Here is a 21,952-nt window from a genome sequence, read left to right on the forward strand (position 1 = left end):
AGCCAAAGAGCAGCCGCAGCAGACGAAGAGCAGCGGCAAAGCCGGCTAGCTGAGTAACCGACTAGCAGCCAGAAGAGCTAAGTACGAAACATGTTTTCGCTAGTCGGCCGAGCTAAAGATGAAGTCGAGGAATAGGAACAGGACACACCGTTTAGAATGTGAAACTCTCTTTCGTGTATTTTCGAGGCTTACTTTACAATTTATGCTCTTAAGTTAGTCGATAGATGAACGGGCTAAGGGCCTTAGAATGGGAAACAAGTCTTACTTAGTGGAGAGATTGGCTTACGTAACTAGAAATGCATCGCGTGGAATGTCGAGTTGCCGATGATGTACAACTAAAATACTTAACTACTCATTAGGCCTTTTTATAGTCGATCTGGTTTGTCTTCAACGATCGTGTCGAGTCTAAGCCACCGGGGGAACCTCTGCAGAGGCCACGGTGACGGTAACGCCGTTCTCGACCTGTTCTACAGGTTCGACGATCGGCTGCGGAGTCGGGGATAGCGATGGAGATGGAGATGTATTCACCGCAATCGTTGTCACTGCAGCCGCTGGATAATGGCCATTTACATTTACATCGGCCTGGCTATTGATATCTTCCCCGGCAGGCTCATCCACGTCGTCGTCATCAACGGGCGTCTCTTGGCTCAAGACCGCCGCCAAGCGATTGTCATCTGGTTCGGGAGCTGGCTCAGCCTCATCGACCGCCACGGGGGCTGCGACCTCCGCCACTTCTGCCACCGGTACCGATGATGGCTGCTCCAGTTCGGGGTCCCCGCCCTCTTCGCTCGTCCCATTTGCATTTAAATGCACGGCTACGTCGCCATTGTGCACAGAATGGGGCCCTCGAAGCTCATTGATGATCTTCTCCCCCACCTTCGCGTCGATCTCGCTAATCTTCTCCTGCAGCATGCATTTGAACTCGATCGGCCACTTGGGGCTCCATTCACGGAACAGCTTAATCTGCGGACAATGAACCGTGAGAAAGGGGGGTAATGGAGATGGAAACTTTCTACTACTTACGCGGCACTGGAACAGGCTCATGGGCTTGTCCTGAACGGATGCGTTGGCCAGCGAGTTGACCAGGCCATTCACATGGACTTCGGTGGAGTTGGAGTTGGAGGTGGAGCCCCGTGCTAGGTACTCCACGAAAACGTAGACAAAGTCATCCCGCTGCAGCTCGCTCCACTCCTTGAACCACTGGATTATGTAGCGGAACTCGCCGTCTATTGATAGATTGCTCATCGACATCCCGCTGCCGTTTGTTTATATTGCTCTTTTCCCACGACGGTGACGCCCCCGCAAATCCCCTGTCTGGCTTTTCGGTGAATGTGGATGTGGATTAGGCAATGCGCTGCCACGGATTTGATTCGATGCGACTGCAACTCCAAACTGCTGGGTGAATGCTGGCTGAGAGCGCTGCGCTCCAAAGTTACCAGTAAAAGTAAAACCCGTTTCCGCTTCTAATTTTCCCACAGCACAGGCTCGGCTTTGTTTAAGATAGAGATGCGCGCCTAAGTGAATGTTCTTCACGACAGGCACGAACTATGGAGCAAAAGCTCACAAATGATTAAAGTATTTAAGTATTTAAAAAACAATATCTTAACTTTTTATCTTATTCGGTGCAACTATTGTAGCATATTTTTTTATTTATTTCTTCTTTCCTATGAAGCTTTCGCTTATAACCAAAACAAACTTAATTTTAATAGAATATGAAAGTTACAGAAATGTTATCCTTGGTGATGCTGTTGACCTGTAAATATGATTTTGACATATTATTTTTTTTTTAATTTAAGCTTTAGCATCGTGACTCGCTAGAGTAAAGTCACGTGCGCATCTCTAGTGTAAACCTACCTCAAAACAGCTGACTATCGATAGCCACCTCCAAGCTCGTTACCGATTAGCTCCACCTGCGGGGAAGCTGAGTTTAAAGACTTTCTAAGCGGGAAAATCTTTACAAATAAAAAGAGCGATTTGCAAGGTTATTTTTAGAGAGAATTCATTGTTGGTCGAAGGTAACTACCTGGATACACGGAAATATCGTATAGGAAGCAGATGGTGGAGAATAATCGATACTTTCGGAAGTCGATGTTCTTCTCCAAAAACATCGATGTCGGCATCGATGTCTCTCCACCTCTAGCAGCAAGTAAATAAGTTTAGGAAAATCATTTATTACAACAAGAAAATGTCTTCGTCCGAGCTGGAAATACAAAAGGCCGCCGATGGCCAGCAGGAGCAGCAGGTGCCGGCTGGCGCGGAGATCGTGGGCGCCAAGGAGCCGGAGGCGGATACAAATGCCAGTACTCAGGCGGAACGCGATTTTGCCGCGGCCGAGCAGTACAAAAATCAGGGAAATGATATGCTCAAAAGTAAGTACACACCTCTGCCCATCACTGGGGACGTAATAAGCGTGATTAGTGGACTGCTAGCAGCCCGTAACGAATTCCGGGAGTGCACTTTCCGAGTGGCTCCTTCAACCTAACCTTAAAACAAAGGCAAACTATGGCTGTGTGTGATAATTTACAAGTCTCCCGGAACTCATGGGGTATAATTAGTACTATTACTCACCCTATGGCCCTCTCCCGCAGCCAAGGAGTTCTCCAAAGCCATCGACATGTACACCAAAGCCATAGAACTGCAGCCCAACAGTGCGATATATTACGCCAACCGATCCCTGGCGCACTTGCGTCAGGAGAGCTTCGGCTTCGCCCTGCAGGATGGTGTTTCGGCGGTGAAGGCGGATCCCGCCTACCTTAAGGGCTACTACCGCCGGGCAGCGGCGCACATGTCCCTGGGGAAGTTTAAGCAGGCCCTCTGCGACTTTGAATTCGTGAGTAATCCCCGCCAGCATCCTTGGTCCAGCCACTGAACGATGGTTCCCTTCCAGGTGGCCAAGTGCCGGCCCAACGATAAGGACGCCAAGCTGAAGTTCACCGAGTGCAACAAGATCGTCAAAATGCGCGCCTTTGAGCGGGCCATTGCGGTGGATAAGCCCGAGAAGACGCTCTCCGAGATGTACAGGGACATGGAGAACATAAGTGTGTAGCCGACTTCCACTCCCAACGAAAGAAAAATTAACATAAACCTTGTCTTGCAGCTATCGAGGATGACTACAAGGGACCACAGCTGGAGGACGGTAAGGTGACATTGAAGTTCATGAAGGACTTGATGGAGCATTACAAGGGACAGAAGCGACTGCACCGAAAGTTTGCCTACAAAGTAAGTTGATAGCCCTCAAGAGCAGCAGAGCTGGGTATAATCCTTACCTTCCCTTCAGATACTCTGCGAGATTGATACGTACATGCGGGCTCAGCCCTCGCTGGTGGACATCACTGTGCCGGATGAAGAGAAGTTCACGATCTGCGGTGACATCCACGGTCAATTCTACGATCTGATGAACATCTTCGAGATTAATGGCCTGCCCTCTGAGAAGAATCCCTATCTGTTCAATGGCGATTTCGTGGACAGGGGCTCCTTCTCCGTGGAATGCATATTCACGTTGTTCGGATTCAAGTTGCTGTATCCCAATCACTTTTTCTTGTCGCGCGGTAAGTTTGTACATTTTCTAAGATGTGACAATTGCATTAATAAATTATTTCAATTAATTGCAGGCAACCACGAAAGTATCAACATGAACCAAATGTACGGATTCACTGGCGAGGTGACAGCCAAGTACACCAGCGCCATGGCCGACATATTTACGCAAGTGTTCAATTGGCTACCGCTGTGCCACTGCATCAACCAGAAGATACTGGTGATGCACGGAGGGCTCTTCTCCACGGACAACGTGACCCTGGACAATATACGGCGCATTGAGCGCAACTGCCAGCCGCCCGAGGAAGGTCTTATGTGCGAGCTCCTGTGGTCCGATCCCCAACAGTGGGCGGGCCGGGGGCCATCCAAAAGAGGTGTGGGCATCCAGTTTGGGCCGGACGTTACAGAAACGTTCTGCCAGAACAACAACCTGGACTACATCATACGAAGCCACGAGGTGAAGGATATGGGCTACGAGGTGGCCCACAACGGCAAATGCATAACAGTCTTCTCAGCTCCGAACTATTGGTACGATTAGTCATTTAACCAATAGAATACAATGTGATTTTTGATCTTTTTTGCAGTGATACTATGGGCAACATGGGTGCATTTATAACCATTACGGGTAACAATTTGAAACCAAATTACAAATCATTCGAGGCTGCGGTAAGTAGACCAATAGGGCACCTTTCAAGCCAACTCATAATCGTCATCGTTTCAGCCACATCCCGACGTCAAGCCCATGGCATATGCCAACAGCCTTATGAACTGGCTGGCGTAGTCAGTTTTCAATTAACTTCAAAAGCTAAACGCATACTCCCACACACCACATACAAATTTACAAACAGCTTGAGAACCCACAACCGCAGAGCAGCCCAGCTTTAAACGATCAAAGGAGAGTCAAAGGATTCTGAGATGCTCAATAGACTTTATGCACACTGCGAGCTGCTTCACTACTTAAGTACGAGTATTGCGAGTCAATAAAGCGCAGGACGAGAGGACGGCGCGGAAAGGATAAGGATCACAAATAGAGAACAGCAATCATTTTATAAATTCAGCTATATTTGATACAGAACGAAATGTTATAGTGTATAGTGGCTTTAGAAGTCGGATGCTAAGTTTTATCGGTGCCAAGCATCTGCGGTTCCAATTGTAAGTGAAATTGAAAGAAAATGTTTGTTTATGCATAGCATTTAGTTATGGCTACCAAAACATAATATACGAGTACATATATAAAATTCTACTTCAATTTTGTTTGTTCCGAAACGCTTAATTTGTGTATAAAAACAGTTTTGTTCAACCCTTGCCTTGTTTATACTATAAAAGTCATTTTTAATAAAACTATTCAAGTTAGATACCTCAATAATAATCCTCAAATTTTTTCAATCCAAAAACTATTGCATACTCTACTGATATAAGTAACACACTGATCAAAGTATCCGATAATGCATAAAAAGACAACTAGCATTAGAGCCTGTAATATTAATCGAGTGAACAGAAATCAGAATAGAGCAATTGAGAAATAATAAAATCGGTCTGTTTTTTATTAATCAAGGTCGAGTCCACTGGCTATTCTAAAGCCCATAACCCCGAAGATCTGGCTAACATTAGCCTGGTAATCCTTGAGATGGGCCCGCTGCAGAAGCGTCACATAGACGAATGGTCCATTATAAGTTGCCATGCGGTGGAAAAAATCCCTGGCCGGTGTCTGCAGTTCTTGCGGTTGGGCCTGCGACAGGTATAGCACCACCACGGTCATCAAGTCGTGCAGATGTTTTCCCTCTATCTGCAGGCCGAGTATGAAGTCCGCCAAGCTCTTCAAGAGCTTCAGCTGCAATTTGTACTCTTGAGTCTGGGCTTTTGGGGATTCCGTGCTGCTGTGAAGGCTAGCTGCCTTAAGGAAGTGCTTCAACTGGGGTATCACATCGCTAAAGAGGGTATAACCAAATGGTAAAAAAAAACAGCTGCAGTTGTTTTTAAAACAACGACTTACCTGAGACTTCGTTTCAGTATAAAGTCCTTGGCATGAACGCCCAGCAAGTGCAGCAAGGTGAAGCACCGGTTTAGCACCAGTGCGTCTTTCTGCCGGAACTTTTCGACAAGTGGTTGCCACACTAGATGCACCAGAGGCAGAAGCTCATTCTCATAGTCCGCCAGTAGTGGCAAGCCACTCGAGAAGCATTCGAGAGCTGCGATCTGCTGTGCCTGATTATCGGTGGAGATGAACTTGATTACTTGACCCAGTATATCCTTAACCATTTCCACGTGGCGCGGTAGAACGGGCTTCGTGGGTTCCGGTTCCGTGTCATCTGCCTCTTCGGCCTTATCCTGAGCTGGCTCCTCGGTCATGTCTGCGTCGCCATTAAGGTCTTCCAGTAACTGCGGCCTCTTGAGCACATTCACCCACGTGGTTAGGGCACTCTGCTCTTCATCCACTTGCATTGGCAGCTCTGCATTGACCTCTGCAGCTGCATCTACTTGCCAAGAGGAAACATGATTTAGGAATGCCTTGAAGACGCGCAGATAGGAGTGAACATTGGTTGACTGATGCGACTTGGAGCACTCCTCACGTATGGTCTGGAATAAGCTGTCCAGGTGGGGCACATTGCCCCTTGTGCTGTATTGCAGCACCACTGTTAGAATATCCACAGCCGCGGGGCTATCCGGCGACCGTTTTAGCAAAGCGTTTAGGTGGAAAGTGATGTAGTCTGTGGAGCACTCTATGAAGTGTGAGGGTTCCGCGTATCTTAGGGCTAACTGCATGGAAATGAACGCGAAACTAGCCGCCTGGTGTACAATGGTGTTACTGCTGGCTACCTTGAGCAGCACTTTGTGTAGACTCAAGAATATATGCCTGTCAAATGTGTCGCCTATGAACCTGGCACAGTGACCCACTGCATCCAAAATTAAGCAGGTGTGCAGCACATTGAACTGGGCGTCTGCAATGGTTACCCGACTGGCAACCGCCTCTGTCTGTTCGTCGTCGGAATCACAGTCCTGGGTGCGCACCTCCACTGCCGATGAATAGAGGCCAGGAGTGCGTTCCTCAAACCAATGGGTGGGCTAAATAAAAATTATAGTGTATGTACATAGAGTATTCATTTGGATAGCCCGCATTTACATACCTTGCTGACCTTAAGGCGCCACGCTGAGTCCGGCTGAAGCGCGAGGTTCCAATGGTCGTCGCGGAGGATCTGGTCCAGGAAAAGATTAGCCAGTACCAATCGACTTTCGCGAGCCTTTTTTTCCTGCGGCGTGACCATCAGAGTTAGAAGCAGCACACACTCGTTCATGGAGGACGACCTCTGTTCAATGAGCTCTTGGCAATGATCGAAGATAAGCCGATTTAGAGAGGGTTGAGCCCCCAACATGGCTCCAATGTCATACAGGATATCGACAGTGCGCTTCGAGGCGAGATACTTAAACTGGCGCCAAGGCAGCTTGGCCAGTTCGGCGGCAAGGCCTTTGGAGTCGCCTTCTCGAATACGACGGAGGGAGTATTCCTCGTTCAGGAGATCCCTGGTGGGTCGTTGGTCAAGAGCTGTCAGCAGACAGGTGACGAACATCTCCAGGTTTTTGGGGACCAGCAGCAACAGCTGCAACTTATCGGCATTGACGTTGCGCAGGAATCCTTTGAAGAAGAGTAGCTCTGCGAACTGTTCGTTATCCTCGCCGCGATGCAGGATGCGGGGCCATTTGTTAAGATGTGCATCCAACAGCATTTCGGCATTCTCGTCAAAGATGCCCTGGCTGCTGGGCTGTTGTTGCAAAAGAACCAGGGTTTCCCTGCACCGCAGGGCTATCTTCTCATTCTCGTCCTCTGACAGGGCCAGCACACTCTCCAGCACGTGGACGAAGTTACCCCTTAGATTGTGGGCACAGTGCTTGAGCAGAAGGCAGCACATTTCGGCGTAGTTTTCCCTTACCCTCAGGGCACCGTGTGCCCTTAGAATACTCGTCTCCACAAAGATTGGTCGGAGACGGCGAGACGTGGCCGCCACCCAATGGATTGATCGAGGCTCAGTTTGCATTTGATGCAGTCGCTCCTCATTCTGTTCGGATGTGGCCTTTTTGCTGCCAAAAAAGGTGAAATCACATTTCTCCGCCATATTATCTGTGGAGTTATTGAACAGGTTTCGGAACGCTTCCACATCGTAGCGCATTTTCATGAACTCCTCAGTGGTTTCCTCGAACATGATGCAGATGATGCGTCCAAGGGCTTGAATGGCCATCTAAATAAAATAATTTTACATCACTACAGATGATTCCTTAGAGGTTTAAGAGCAACTCACCGATTTAATGGTTTCGCCCACCTTGTCGTCTTTCATTGATGTTTTAAACAACACAATAAGGACCTTGGGGAGGAAAATAAATATGGTATCGGCTACCTGACTGCGCAGTACCACATCCGCTTGATCCGAATTGTCATGAACGTAGAAAACCACCATTAGACATTCAATGGCGGTCTGGACGAGCTTTCGATACTTTTCCTGCTCTATGATCTCCAGGAGCATGAGCAGTATCTGTCCAACGACCATCGCCGTCTCCTTGACGTAGAAAGACTCCAACACATCGGTGGTGGAACGACGCAGTGCCTCGAAGATGCACTTAATGGCAGCCAGCTTGATTTCCTCGGAGAGATTGGGTCGCATGACGGCCGACTTCGAGTCGCGTACCTGTTGCAGCACCACCACCACGATGGAGCGAAGACCCTTCTCATCCGCCAAGTAAGTTTGGCTTATAATGCTGCTGAGGCAGTTCATCAAACTGGTGCGCAGCTCCTGGTTTTCCCTACAAAAGGAATGGATGATCTTAGGGCGAAGTCCTATTTGGCATATGGAACCACTTACCCGGTCAGCTCGTCCAGTTTGATGACCAGTGGCACCACCGTTTGCACCTGGTAAATGCGCATTTCCCCAAAGTTGAATCCCTCGATCTCGCGCTCCACCTGGGACAGCGTGTCCTTGCTGGGCTCCTTGATGAATCCCTCCACCGCGGGCTTTACCTTCGTCACATACCGCTCCAGATGCATCATCTTGGCACCATGTACTCAATATTTAAATATTCCAAGTAGAAACAAAACAGCGCCGAAACCCGGCAAAATCTGCAAAGGAATTTTGAACCAACAGCTGTTTCGGCAGTCACATGCAAACGCGCGCAGATTACACCCCTTTAGGCCACCACCCCCAATCGCTATCGAAAACTATCGATTTTTTGAATTGCGCGCCAAACCACCTACACTTTACCGTATTTTTTATATTTTATCTCTGACAAAATTATAAATTAATATATTTTAAGTTTCCAAATTAAATGAAATTATTATATTTTGGTACGAGGAAGATCATATATTAACATTATCAGATCAAATACTAATTAAGGCTGGCTAAATTTTTGATCTAGCTGTAGAACTCGTGTTGAGACTCGTCCTTGCGCACGCTGGTCTTGTATCCCTTCTCGAAATCCTTGGCGTTGACCACATAGCGATTTTCGCGCACTGCATGCATTCCTGCCTCCTGGCAAATGGCATTGATGTCGGCATTGGAGATCTTGTCGGGGCGAGCGATGATGTCTTCAAGGTCAACATCCTCGCCCACATTCATTTTCGAGGTGATTGTGGTGAAAACCAGACGCTTCTGACGACGATCCGGCAATGGGAACTCTATCTTGCGATCCAATCGCCCGGGACGCAGTAGAGCTGGATCCAAGGTATCGGCACGATTGGTGGCCATGATAACCTTAATGTTGGTGGTCTCATCAAAGCCATCCATCTGGTTGAGCAGCTCCAGCAGGATACGCTGCACCTCGCGATCTGCCCCAGTCTGGGCATCGAAACGCTTGGTGGCAATGGCGTCGATTTCATCGATGAAGATGACCGATGGAGCATTCTGCTTCGCCAGACGGAAGAGATCCCTGACCATGCGCGGCCCCTCGCCCAAATACTTCTGGACGAACTCGGAGCCCACGACGCGGATGAAGGAGGCTGTGGTGTGATGGGCCACCGCCTTGGCCAGCATGGTCTTGCCGCATCCAGGAGGCCCAAAAAGCAGCACACCACGCGGCGGATCAATGCCTGAAAAGGGATCTTTATAAGAAGGGAGATTATCTACATATACTGCGGACATCCTACCAATTTGCTTGTACAACTGGGCATGGGTAAGGGGCAGCTCAACGGCCTCGCGAATCTCTTGTTTCTGCATGTCCAAGCCCCCGATGTCCGAGTAGTTGACGTCAGGTCTCTCCTCCGGCGTTAGCATCGATATGGTGCTGTCCGCCTCCGGCGGCACCAGATCCACCAGGCAGTTGCTCTGCTTGTGGAGCGCCACCGACGAGGAAGGCTTCAGTTGCTCCCTGTCTATGGTGGAAAGGACGCGAACGTAGTAATTGGAGCCGGTGGTGGAGGCCACTATGCCATTGTTCTCGTCCACCGCCTCCAGGAACTGGCCAATGACCAGAGGTACGGCCTTTATGCGCTTCACCTCCTCCTGGGCATGGATGAACTCCTTCTTCAGGTTGCGCTGCTCCTCCTTGATGTAATCCTCCTGCACCTGGATGAGCTCCAGTTCCATCTGGAGCTTCTTGTACAGCACATACAGATCATTCGGGTCGAGACCCTCGTATTTCTGCAGTGATTTCTGGTGAAATTGAGCAATTTCCTCTTTAAGCAAACGCATTTTCGTCTTGTCCCTGCTAAGTTTTTCGGAAAAAAAGGAGAATGACTTGAATTTTCAAAAGCTAAATCAGGGTAGAGTTGGAGAGCTATCGATAACAGCTTGCTTGATAGTCACATTTCCTAAGGGGAATACATTTATTTAATAGATATGAAATTTTACTCCAAAATTGTAGAAGGTATTTAAAAAATAGAACAACTAAAAAAGTACAATATTGAAAATAGTTAACGATAGCTATCTAATAGCATTTTGACATGAGCGTAGCTAAGTCACATATGGGCAAATCCGAAAAATGGTCAAGCAGGCCCAAAACAAAAAAATCTTCAAAATCATCGTATTTATTGCGTATTTTCACAAATAAATGGCCATATTTTCATAATACAGTGGAACCAAAGCATATTTAATTTGTTTTGTTGAAGAAATTTTCCGTGGAAACTGAAAAAATTCACTTTTTTTCATTTTTAGCTACTTTTAAAGGCATTTTTATGATTAATTATTTCGCATGGAAAACATATGATTTGTTTGAACTTTTTCTACCAAATCTCTTTATTGCAATCTAATAAGAAGATAAAAATCCAAAAAGGGCAAACAAAATTTTAATTAACTGTTAATAAAACAACATGGAAAAATCGTACGTTCGCGACCGGTGCTTAATTCAAAATAAAAAATACAAATGTAGATATTTCCTTGGGAACAGACTCGGCTACATGAATCCATTTTAAAGTAAAGTTATTGCTTTAGAATATTCCGTCCCCAATTCGCAAATATTTGCATTTTACTAGATTAAGCCAAAGTTGACTTCCATTTTGTGTACGTTCGCGACCGCATGTTTTTTGCCAATATTATGAAAATTATATCTCAATAAATCCCATAATTTACACTAAGCTAACAAAATGCTATCGAATAAAAAAAAAAATTTTAAAAACCTTTATTTTCTTTTTTTTTTATTTGCACTAATTGCGTACGAACGTGCGTTCGCGACCCCTGGAAATGCCCATATCTGAGGAAATACAATTAGTTTTGAAATTGTAAAAGATTTTCAAATGAAATAAATTATGCTAGGAAAACTTTTTGCCCTTTTCCAACTTTCGCGTTGCCACGTGAATGGCAATCAGCTGTCGCACCGACCTGTTGTTTTTCTTGCTCTTGCTTTTGTTGTTTTTGTCTGCCTCCGACGTGGAGCGTTCTATTTATATATCTATTTTGGTTTATTTTGGAACCACATATTCTCTTCGGCATAGGAAACATACATATATGCTTAAACATTGGACTTTCTGTGAAACGGTTGGGCATTTCTTCAAAGAAAGGTGGCCAAATACCTCATACGTTGTGCAACGCCGGCGGGGATTAGAGGATTGACGTTGGAGTGCACCGGCAACACCAAGATATATAGATTTTCCAACGTCCAAGAACATATAGAAATCGGTGTCAACACAAATATGGCCATTATGTAACGCACCGACTCCTGCTCCAGCATATTTAGCACACTAGCGACACCCAAAGACCGGATCACCATGGACCTCCTGGTTTTCCTCACGGCGGCGGCCCATCTGGTCTACACGCCCTTTACCAAAGTTGAGGAGAGCTTCAATCTGCAGGCCATGCACGACATTCTGTATCTGCGCAACAACTTTACGCAGGTGAGAGCTTTGGGTTCTATTAATGAGTCAGCTTCCTAATCCTCTTCTGCTTTTCAGTACGATCACCATGACTATCCGGGCGTAGTGCCCCGCACCTTCATCGGCCCGCTGGTGGTGTCCATGATCTCCGCCCCGTTCGTTCTGCTCTTCGAGACTCTGAGCATCAGCAAGTTCTGGGCCCAATATGTAGGTAAAAGCAGCTTTTCAACTGGTAATTGTGGAATATTCAAATGAATCTGATCCCTTAGTGCGCCTTGTCCTGGCTGGAGCCATCTCGGTGGCCTGGTGCAACCTGCGGCAGGCGGTGACCAAGATTTACGGCGTCGAAGTGCGTCTGTGGTTTACGGCCATCACCATCACACAGTTCCACTTCATGTTCTACATGACGCGGCCCCTGCCGAACATCTTCGCCCTGCCCATTGGTAGATGTCAAAGAATATTTTTGCAATATATCCAATTTAAATGTTTTAATATTTGCAGTGCTCTTTGCCATCGCCTATTGGCTCCGCGATCAGCACAAGCCATTCATCATCTGCTCTGGCATATCCATCCTGGTCTTTCGCTCCGAGTTGGCACTATTTTTGGGTCTTCTGCTGCTCGTGAGCCTCCTGCAGCGCAAGTTCTCCATTGACGGGTGAGGTGATCAATTATAACATACTATTTAATACTAATTTGTTTGTTTATAGCCTGCTCAAGATTGCTCTGCCGGCGGGCGTCTGCATTTTGGCCGCCACAGTGCTGGTGGACTCCTTCTTTTGGCGCCGCCTGCTCTGGCCCGAGGGCGAGGTGCTCTGGTACAATACTGTACTTAACAAGAGCTCCAATTGGGGCACTTCGCCCTTCCTCTGGTACTTCTACTCGGCTTTGCCACGTGCCATGGGTGCATCGCTGGTGCTTGTGCCCATCGGCCTCACTCTGGAGCCACGGATTCGTCCGCTGGCGTTGTCAGCTCTGCTCTTTGTCCTGATGTACTCTATCCTGCCCCACAAGGAGCTGCGATTCATCATCTACGTGTTTCCAGTTCTCAATATTGCAGCAGCTTGCGGCTGCCAGCGCATGTAGGTTTTATATAGTTTACTTTTTTAATCGAAAGTTGTTCAACAATTTCTTGTCTTCTTTTCCAGTTGGATGAACAGCGCCAAGTCGACGTGGCATAGCTTCCTGGCCCTTGCCTGCGGAGCTCACCTACTGTTGAATGTCTTGATGACCATATTTTTGCTCGTCATTTCGGGCACTAACTATCCAGGCGGAGCTGCCCTTTCCCGCTTGCATCGCTTGGAGAATGGCTCTCCAAATGTGTCCGTGCACATTTCCAACTTGGCCGCCCAGAGTGGCGTCTCCCGTTTCATGGAAATAAACGATGAGTGGACGTATAGCAAGGACGAGTCCATGAACTACACCCAAGCGGACCTAGAGTTGTACACCCATCTCTTGGTGGAGGCGAAAAACAAGCAGAATACGGAAATTTGGGCCTCTCTGCAAAACGATTTCGATACTCTGGAGTTTGTTGACTGCTTCAACAGCATTGGTATCCAATACAATTCATTGCTGCCGGTGCGAGTAAAAACCAAGCCTTGCATTGGAATACTTAAAAAAAAGGCACTGCCTCCAAAGGAAAAGTCGAAAACCAAGGAGAAAAAGATTAAAATCAAAGCTCCCGCGGTTGAGAAAGTAACTGCCCTGCCTACCGTTGAAGATATACCAAAGATAAAAGAAGAAACGAAAATCAAACCGAAGCTTCAAGCAGATCTGGATGATGACGATGGCATAGTGGCAACTGTGGAGGAGATGTCCCTAGAAATAGAAACGAATATTGAACCTGAAGCCGAAGTTGAGGCAGAAGCCGTGGAAACTCCCACCAAGGAGATAAACTTCCAGGAGCTGCGGACCCTCGCCTTGGGACAGGCGACCAAAAAATCACGAGCAGCTACCAAGCTGAAAATACGAAAGATCATCGAGCAGCACTACCGAGCCAAGGGCAAACAAATCGAAAACGACTCCGCAGAGCAGAATCAAAAAACCCCAGGTTCCCCCGGCGGACGCCCAGGGTTAAGACAGTCTGTAAAATCCATCATTAAGCAGGAGAAGATCAAGGAAATGATCGAGCAGATCGCAACGATGGACCTCACACGCATCTGCGATTTGGAAAAGACATCGACAAAGGACTGTTTGAAACAGGTCATTGACAAAATAGATGATAGCGAAGGCTTAAAAACCAAATGACAAAACATAAAATATTTTTGAATGTTTTTAAATTAAAAGATGAGTTTGTAAAAAGGAAAACTAATAAAAACAGAATAATTTTTTAATGCATTATTATTATTATTTTCTTTACGGTTGTATATTATATCAAATAAACGATTTTTAACATAAGATTGTCTATTCAAATTGTTCAAAATATATCTTTTATAGGATTTTGAATTTCCCGCCAAATTTTACACGCTTTTCACCGAAATGAAAATAACATTTTTTTATTATTTAATTATAATTATACAAAGGCAATATTAGATCGCCAAATTTGGGTCAACAGCAGTTTCTAATTTTCTAAAAAATAAACAAAAAACACTTTAACATTTCTGCGTGATTCGTGTTTATGTATAATATATTGCCCATCTCTAACGTGAACGCAACGTTTAAATTAACAGTGCAGTAGTGAAAACAAAGCTATTTTTTCGGCATTCAAATCCAAATTACAAATTCCCAGAAGCTGTTATCTATTTTATAAGGTGTGATAAGCCGGCAATTGCAGATTGCGCCGCATGCGCATCCCCCAAACACTTGCAAATGGGTTTTTATCGCCGGGAGAACTCCCACGCAAGCAGCACCACCCACAAACATATGTTCTCTTATCACCTTCAGGTTGACCTCAGTCGAAGTTCGGAACTCGGAGGAAAAACAGTGCGCGGAAATGGAGCTGACTGGATGGGTGAAGAACTACGAATGGGGCCGCAGGGGCATCAACTCGGCGGTGGCCCAGCTGGCCATGGCCAATGATCCGGACTTTCGGCTGAACGAGGAGGAGCCCTACGCGGAGATGTGGATGGGCACGCATGTGTGCGGCGTGTCAGTGGTCAAGGAAACGGGAGAGACCCTGGACCGGGTGCTGAAGAAGGACCTGTCCTACCTCTTCAAAGTGCTAAGCATCAACAAGGCACTCAGCATCCAGGTGCATCCCAACAAGTGCGAGGCGGAACGACTGCACAAGGAGCGCCCGGAGATCTACAAGGATCCCAACCACAAGCCGGAGCTGGCCATTGCCCTAACGCCCTTCCTGGCCCTGGTGGGCTTCCTGCCGGCCAGTGACATCCGGGACTACATCGACGAGTTCCAGCCCCTGAGTAAATTGATTGGCGCCGAGGCTGTGGATCAGCTCCACGAGTCTCCCGATGGACAGAGTGTTAAGCTGTGCTATGAAAAGCTGATGAAAACGGAGGAGTCGGTGATAGCCAAGTGCATTAATGAAATAGCCAAGAATTACCAGAAGGGTGAGCCAATCTGGGTAATCATCTCCTTCTAAGCCCCTCTAAACCCTTTTTTCACACAGAACTAAAGTCCAACGATCTGCTCGAGGTGTTCACCAAGATCAACCAGGACTTCCCCGGCGACGTGGGCGTGTTGTCGCTGTTCTTCCTCAACCTGATCCGCCTGAAGCCCGGCCAGGCCATCTACCTGGGCGCCAACGAGATCCACGCCTACCTGGATGGCGACTGCGTGGAGTGCATGGCCTGCTCGGACAATGTGATACGCGCAGGCCTCACTCCCAAGTACAAGGATGTGGACCAACTGCTGAACTCTGTGATCTTCGACAGCGCTGAAAATGAACACAAGACCTTCATTCCGTACCGCATCGATGAGCAGGTCCAGGTGTATATTCCTCCAGTGTCGGACTTCGCTGTGATTAGTGTCAACATTGACCACTCTCTGGAATCCTACAAGCTGGCAATCCAAGCCTTCGGCTCCATACTTATCGTCCTGAAGGGATCCCGCACCCTTAAGCTGAAAACCCAGCAGAGAGACAAGGAGATTGTTTTGACTCGCGGCAGCATTGTGTACATTCCCGTCGAGGCGGCGCCGGAAATTGAGTTCGCCCAGGCCGAAGATTGCGACGATGACTTCAGCGGGTACATAGCAACCAGCAATTACTTTCGAGTGCCCTAGAATTCTTAGTTAATCTTAATCTTTTGTAAAGTGCAATAAATCCATAATCACACACTCATTGCTGGTGAATTAATTTATTTTCAAATAATTGCAATTTAAGAGCTAAGAATGTAAGCTAGAGTGGCAATAGTAGCGATAAATAAGTTATCTAATCAATTGGCTATACTCGTCCGTAATACATATAATAGTTAACGAGAAATATCTTGCGCACAAACAGGTAGTTTCTTAAATATTTGGGATTATTGCAATCAACAATTTCGTGTACTTAAGCTACAGCTACGAAACTCGATCGGTCACATTCACTGGGATTTAGTACGTATGGATAAATATAATAAGCAAGAGGTTCGAGTGCAAATCTAGAGTAATTATAATTCAATAGAATCGGTGCTTGGACTTTTGGGCTTACAAAGTACCCGATTACATGGCCTACTTAAAATGGGTTAACAATGGAGAACATAAAATTGGCTACGATATGGTTACCGCCCGTCTTTGTTTGCTCTTGCATTCGCTTTTGCTTGTCGTGGCCCGGGGGTTGCGGTGGTTCTACGAATTGTAAATACATCAATTCACATATATCCATCTCAGCAGTTGCTTGGTTTGATTTCACAAAGTTCGGTAAAATGCTCAAAAAGTTTGTACCACAAAAACAGAGTACATCATACGGTAAATCTCATAATAAAATTGTTTCCGGCAACTTGTGGTCGCCATTTGTACACGAGTGTAGTAATAGTAAGTAATTAGTATGTTGGTTCGCATATATATAGAGTTTTGTAGAAAGTAGTTAGTTCATCCGGCGGCGTAGCTCGTAGTGCTTTTAAGTAGATGGGTGGGTACCTGTTACGCTTGCGTCTGCCAGGAGTAGATACTGGTGGCTACTTGTATATGTATATAATATATGGTATATAGTAAATAACGCATTAACCACCTGCTACGGTTTGTGCCCACAACATTGGTTCGATTCCCTAACAAGATAGAAGCGGAGGTGCCTGGCTATCGTGTTCGCTATCGATTCGGGACGTGTCCTTTGTGCATATTTAACTCTTGAGCAGGTTGTTGGCGCGCTTGTTCACCCCGTCCATGCGAATGTTGTTGGCATCGCCCTTGGCGTTGATGCGGTCCACCTGTTTGTTCTGGTTCTCCAGCTCGGAGCCCATGTCCAGGGCCATGTTGCGCAAGTTGCCCAGCATGGAGTTGACCTGTCCCAGGTTCTCGTCCATCTCGTCTTCGCGCGCATCGTTCGTGATCCTGGCCACATAGCCGGACTGCGGTGGAGCACCCATGCCGCCGCGTTCCCGCTCGTCGATGACGCGCTGCGGCTGGCTGGCGACGATCTTGCCATCGTCGTTGGCCTTCCAGGCGCTCTCGCCGTCGTCCTTGATGTTTACCTTCTTCCAGGGCAGCACGCAGATGCCACAGCACTTCTCCATGCCACTCAGATTCTTCTCCGCCTCCCTCATGTCCGCGTTGATCCGGTCCATGCCCTCCTCGATCCGGTCCAGCTGCTCCCCCTGGTCGTCCAGGGCCACCAGCGTGCGGATGCCCGCCTCCTTGCTCTCGTCCATGAGGCTGAGCATCCGCCGTGTGCTCTCCAGCGATTCATCGGCCACCTGGCCGGACTTGAACTGCAGCTCCTGCAGCTCAGTGCGGGGCTCGGGATTCTCCACGGCGGCCATTGCTAGGTGACTTGGTGCGGCTGAGATCACTTAAGCTTTTAGCAAGTGGTTGCGAGGCAAGACGTTTGTCTTGTTGTTTTTGGGTGGGGAAGTGAAATCTGGAAATCTGACTCACGGTCGCGAAATGTAAAAACTAGCTTTTTTGTGCTGACTCAGTGTGCAACTACAGCGGATATGTAATTGGGGTGGGGCTAAGCTCGATTGTGCTCGTTACGTAGGAACTTGTTCACGAGTTTTAAGTAATTTCTTTGCGAAAATATGATTTTTCACACACGAAACGCCAATTTGTATACATATGAGAATTAGAGTGACTGTGTTGTGGCAAAATCTTCCAGGAGTGTGACCAGCTAACTTGGTAGTGACCAAGCCTTGCGTCTATGATAGCTGAAAATATTTTTATTTTTTGTAGAAATATTTGTGATCTAGTAACTGCTCTGGTATTATTCCTTGAATACAAAATAAATAAATCTTATTCAACTTAAATTTTCTACTTGATAACATCCGTAGCTGTGCAGTGAATAGTTAATAATAGTTTTGTTTTTATACCTCGAGGCCGCTAATTTATAACGACGCCGTTGCCATCTTCATTGCGCGCGCAGTGTTGAAAAGTGTGTTTGAAATATTAACGCTTTGTTTTTCGGTACAGCGTCGGTCTTCAGCTGCTCGAATTTTCTAATAACTGGACGTGTTTATTCGTTTTTAATTTCCGCGTGGCCAATTGGGCATAGCATATAACTTGTCATGGACGATTCGCGCAGATCGGTGGCGGGAAAGGCAAGTATACAGTAGTTGTAGTGGGTGTTCCTCCCCAAATCTTAAAACCCTGATCCCGTTTGTCGTGGTCGTGCTAACAATTGGACTCCATTCCCCTGCAGATCGACGAGAGTGTCTCAATGTACCTCTCCTTCGACACCGACGACACCTTGTCCGGGGCCAAGTGGCAGTCGGCCATGGTCACCCAGAGCAGCCAGATCCTGGAGGTGCACACTAGTAAGATGGAGGCTATCGATGACAAGGACCTCAGGCGCACCGTCCTGAAGGATCTACAGCAGCTGACCATTGGCGAACCGGACCAGAACTCGCCACTCCGCCCCTTTGACAAGAGCATTCTCAACCGGCACAACGCCCTGTGCTCCACTCCCTCCAAGGACAACGCGTCGATGGATGCGCAGCTCCAGCAACCCCAGATTATGACCATGGACCTGACCCACGTGGAAGACAAGGAGAACACTCACCCGGATGGGGATACTCATGCTGGCGGGGATAACTCTACTTTGTCCAGTTCCGTGGACGTGACCGCCAATACGGTGAAGGCCAACACGCTGAAGATCGAGGACGCCACCATGGACGATGTGTCCTTGCAGGAGGCTCCCAAGGCTCCGGCCCCAAGCCAAGTTTATCCTTTGAGTGCCAACGTGGTGCTAGAGAATATCACTGAAGGTGAGTTTGTGCCTTTAGAAGATTGGGCCCCTTTAACCATCTTAATTTGCAGTTTCCAACGAAGAAGTATCCATGATGGCCTCGCCTTCAACTGAAAAGGAGGTGGCGCAGGTCACCGAGGTGGTAAACGAAGTCTCGGAGCTGATTGCCAAGGCTCTGAAGATGTCCAGCGACTCTGTGAAGCCATCGGCCTCCAAATTGAAAGTGGAGGTGGGCAAGAAGAGGCAGTCCATGTCCTCCACTTACTCGGGGCCCCTTCCACGCCCCCGGCGCTCCTACATGCCCACCGCCAATGCAGAGACGCGCACCTATTCCTTCAAGCAGCGCATGTCGGTGGTGGTCAAGACCACGCTCAATAGTCCAGCCCGTAAGCTGAGTGCGGGTGGCGGCCTGGCCGTGAGCCGTCGCAGCTGCCTGCCCGTCTCCAAGTTGGCCAAGGGCACCAATCGCAAGTCACTCGCTGTAACCAGCAGCCGTTCGCCGCCGAAAATCACCACGAAGGTGACCAAACCGCCAGTTAAAAGCATTCCCGACTCTGTGTTCAACTGCAAGAACTGCGGAGCCACCTTCCGCGTAAAGTCACTACTCGATATGCATATGCGCATGCACGACTTGGTGGAAAACGGACCCAAGACCCTGAAGCGACTGAACACCAATCCACCACCGGCTGCAGCGGGCGGCTCTAAGAACCGCTGCAAGTTCTGTGACAAGAACTTTGCCCTGGAGCGCGCTCTGCACATCCATTTGATGCAGAACTGTGACAAGATACCGCCGGTCGAGAAGCGCAAGCTGGATTTCACAGAGTTGAACCACGAAAAGAAGGCCCAGCTGCCAAAAATCGGGGCTACCGGTGTGATCAACCAGCCAGCGCCAATGACAATGCCGTCGAAGCCACAGCACCGCATGAGCACAATTCCAAGAATGGGTAAGGTTTTGTACAAAACAAGCAGATCTCTTAAGAGAACCAACATGTTCGAAACTAAATAGGTTTTTCTTAAGCGCTGCTAGCTAGAATTTCTTCCCAGGTTAATAGTAATATTTTCTGATTAACAGCTTCCTCGAATGTGCCGCAGCCGATGGCCCCACCGTCCGCCAAGAAGGTTCCCAAGAACGTCGCGCATGCCGGCGTCTATCGCACTCCCACAAAGACTGTGCCCTGTCACATCTGCAAGCAGTCCTTTAAGAGCATACTGGAGTTTACCAAGCACAGCATGACCATGCATGCAAAGAGCCAGCTGAAGAAGATGACTGGCGGAGAGGACGCACAGAGTGCCAAGGATTAAATCAAACGATTCGTGTGTAGACTAGTCTAGGTCTAAGTTAAATGTACTTTAATCGTTCCCAGTTTAAATGCACATTAACATAATCACTTGCTCTTCTTTTCGGGCGGTGGCTTCATGTCCACACCCTCGGTTTTGATGTCCAGAGGTCCTGTGGCATTGTTCAGTTCGGAGGCGTTTCCCCCTGCGTTCACGTCGTCGCCCGCTGGCAGCGGCTGCTGGAGATTCTGCAGCATAGGCGGTATGGGTGGGGGAAATTTACGCAATAGTTCGGCGAGCAGCATGTCCACACGCTGCTTCTGGAACAAAGTGCCGCTGTTTTCATCCTTAGCCGCGTTGGCGTCCTTCTTATCCGTCTTGGATTTATCAGACACTAGAATTAGGACGTTTGATTAGGTAAAGTTTTTGATTTAAGGGCCTGTATTCTCGATTTAAGAATGTAGTCCGAAAATGGGGATATACTTATGTATAATCTACGTACAGACTTTGTTGGAGGAGAAATCCCAGGTGTATCCCTTATTGGGATGGTAGCGGGCATAGCTGCTGGCTTCCTCAAAGGCGGATTGCAGGTTGACCACTGTGTTGAGCTGAAAACGTGGCCATTTAGCAGATGTACTTGGTCATTCGAGGGAATCTACCTACTATTCGGGCATTGATAACGTTGGCCAGATCGGGCGCCTTGTAGACGGTGCCTCCGATGATGTAGTAGTCGGCTATGGGCGTGGCCTCCGAGGGATTGTGCCGGTGCTGCTTGCGGATGACATAGAGGATGGGCTCCGCGACGTGCAGCAGGATGTACTCCAGGCCGATCATGTTGCTGGAGTAGGGAAAGGGGGTTAGCATCTACTGAATTATGTGGTGGGACACACATACTGAAGGTGCTCCGGACCGAGGCGCTGCATCCGCACGGTCTCGTTGTTGCACATGTGGTCGTAGAAGGGATTCGACTTGCGGCAGAAGTAGTCCATGACGCTCTGCGGGCTCAGGGTGGCCATCATCTGGGTGTCGTGCCAGGAGAGGCGCAGGTGGTCGTTGGCAATCTGTCGGCTGGCCATCGTGGACGTGGATGATGCACGTGCTCTTCAGCGGGACGTGGATATGTGGATGTGGGAAGTGGCTGCGAGGGCCACTGCAACTGTACCGATTTCTCGCTTGGCAATGACAACGGCTAATTTGTGGGTCAATGACGTTGAGAGCGCTTCTTTTTCCTATTCCTATTCCTAGCGATCGCTTTGTTTACAAGCTATTTTCGGCCGCACGCTGCCAATTGGAAACTGTCGGTGGCACTTTTTTGATTTATTTGTTGTGTAATAATTAATTTAGCAGGCTGCGGCGCACGCTGCTCTCGCTCGGCCCACTCCACGTTAATACTGTAAGTTTTTGCCCGGTTTCCTATCCTCTGTGGCGTGTTTTTATTGTGTTTTCTACTTGTGTTTTTGCTTCGCGCTCGTTAAAAAAACCATTTTGTTGTGATTTTCGCTTGGCCAGTTGCTTGCGCTTTGCAACACTGCTTCGCTGGCTGGCATAGTGTTGGTTAGTGTGTGAGCAACGCCGGGGTG

The 21,952-nt window shown here is 47.9% G+C and overlaps 9 protein-coding genes across 9 annotated transcripts; 4 read left to right on the top strand and 5 right to left on the bottom strand.

Moving 5' to 3' along the window:
* Nucleotides 1-150: 150 nt before the first annotated feature.
* LOC119560065 lies at nt 151-1,507 on the bottom strand. Its single transcript, XM_037873372.1, has 2 exons — nt 1,024-1,507; nt 151-963 (listed from the first exon to the last, which is right to left on the bottom strand). Exons 1-2 carry the CDS (start codon nt 1,249-1,251, stop codon nt 406-408), a joined length of 786 nt encoding a protein of 261 aa, XP_037729300.1. The 5' UTR covers nt 1,252-1,507; the 3' UTR covers nt 151-405.
* Nucleotides 1,508-2,123: 616 nt separating this feature from the next.
* Nucleotides 2,124-4,777, top strand: LOC119560067 (serine/threonine-protein phosphatase 5). The gene is made up of 8 exons (XM_037873374.1): nt 2,124-2,369; nt 2,589-2,830; nt 2,888-3,038; nt 3,098-3,219; nt 3,278-3,548; nt 3,612-4,062; nt 4,119-4,200; nt 4,256-4,777. The coding sequence occupies exons 1-8, from the start codon at nt 2,186-2,188 to the stop codon at nt 4,313-4,315; spliced, it is 1,563 nt and encodes a 520-aa protein (XP_037729302.1). The 5' UTR covers nt 2,124-2,185; the 3' UTR covers nt 4,316-4,777.
* Nucleotides 4,778-5,049: 272 nt separating this feature from the next.
* On the bottom strand, nt 5,050-8,661 carry LOC119560066. Its single transcript, XM_037873373.1, has 5 exons — nt 8,385-8,661; nt 7,827-8,325; nt 6,660-7,766; nt 5,528-6,597; nt 5,050-5,462 (listed from the first exon to the last, which is right to left on the bottom strand). The coding sequence occupies exons 1-5, from the start codon at nt 8,567-8,569 to the stop codon at nt 5,081-5,083; spliced, it is 3,243 nt and encodes a 1,080-aa protein (XP_037729301.1). The 5' UTR covers nt 8,570-8,661; the 3' UTR covers nt 5,050-5,080.
* Nucleotides 8,662-8,865: 204 nt separating this feature from the next.
* On the bottom strand, nt 8,866-10,299 carry LOC119560254 (26S proteasome regulatory subunit 6B). Its single transcript, XM_037873618.1, has 2 exons — nt 9,662-10,299; nt 8,866-9,604 (listed from the first exon to the last, which is right to left on the bottom strand). Exons 1-2 carry the CDS (start codon nt 10,203-10,205, stop codon nt 8,931-8,933), a joined length of 1,218 nt encoding a protein of 405 aa, XP_037729546.1. The 5' UTR covers nt 10,206-10,299; the 3' UTR covers nt 8,866-8,930.
* A 1,070-nt stretch (nt 10,300-11,369) lies between these two features.
* On the top strand, nt 11,370-14,124 carry LOC119560776 (probable Dol-P-Man:Man(7)GlcNAc(2)-PP-Dol alpha-1,6-mannosyltransferase). The gene is made up of 6 exons (XM_037874401.1): nt 11,370-11,842; nt 11,900-12,032; nt 12,091-12,264; nt 12,323-12,476; nt 12,529-12,900; nt 12,967-14,124. Exons 1-6 carry the CDS (start codon nt 11,717-11,719, stop codon nt 14,063-14,065), a joined length of 2,058 nt encoding a protein of 685 aa, XP_037730329.1. The 5' UTR covers nt 11,370-11,716; the 3' UTR covers nt 14,066-14,124.
* Nucleotides 14,125-14,450: 326 nt separating this feature from the next.
* Nucleotides 14,451-16,058, top strand: LOC119560296 (mannose-6-phosphate isomerase). Its single transcript, XM_037873667.1, has 3 exons — nt 14,451-14,568; nt 14,702-15,327; nt 15,387-16,058. Exons 2-3 carry the CDS (start codon nt 14,751-14,753, stop codon nt 15,998-16,000), a joined length of 1,191 nt encoding a protein of 396 aa, XP_037729595.1. The 5' UTR covers nt 14,451-14,568; nt 14,702-14,750; the 3' UTR covers nt 16,001-16,058.
* Nucleotides 16,059-16,453: 395 nt separating this feature from the next.
* LOC119560297 (synaptosomal-associated protein 25) lies at nt 16,454-17,991 on the bottom strand. Its single transcript, XM_037873668.1, has one exon. The coding sequence runs from the start codon at nt 17,671-17,673 to the stop codon at nt 17,035-17,037; it is 639 nt and encodes a 212-aa protein (XP_037729596.1). The 5' UTR covers nt 17,674-17,991; the 3' UTR covers nt 16,454-17,034.
* Nucleotides 17,992-18,171: 180 nt separating this feature from the next.
* LOC119560796 lies at nt 18,172-20,479 on the top strand. Its single transcript, XM_037874428.1, has 4 exons — nt 18,172-18,447; nt 18,549-19,113; nt 19,166-20,038; nt 20,167-20,479. Exons 1-4 carry the CDS (start codon nt 18,415-18,417, stop codon nt 20,394-20,396), a joined length of 1,701 nt encoding a protein of 566 aa, XP_037730356.1. The 5' UTR covers nt 18,172-18,414; the 3' UTR covers nt 20,397-20,479.
* LOC119560798 (mediator of RNA polymerase II transcription subunit 6) lies at nt 20,430-21,899 on the bottom strand. The gene is made up of 4 exons (XM_037874430.1): nt 21,267-21,899; nt 21,036-21,210; nt 20,875-20,980; nt 20,430-20,766 (listed from the first exon to the last, which is right to left on the bottom strand). Exons 1-4 carry the CDS (start codon nt 21,446-21,448, stop codon nt 20,480-20,482), a joined length of 750 nt encoding a protein of 249 aa, XP_037730358.1. The 5' UTR covers nt 21,449-21,899; the 3' UTR covers nt 20,430-20,479.
* Between the last annotated feature and the right edge of the window lie 53 nt (nt 21,900-21,952).

The sequence above is a fragment of the Drosophila subpulchrella genome, unplaced genomic scaffold (assembly GCF_014743375.2).
Source record: "Drosophila subpulchrella strain 33 F10 #4 breed RU33 unplaced genomic scaffold, RU_Dsub_v1.1 Primary Assembly Seq354, whole genome shotgun sequence".
Taxonomy (NCBI): Eukaryota; Metazoa; Arthropoda; class Insecta; order Diptera; family Drosophilidae; genus Drosophila; species Drosophila subpulchrella.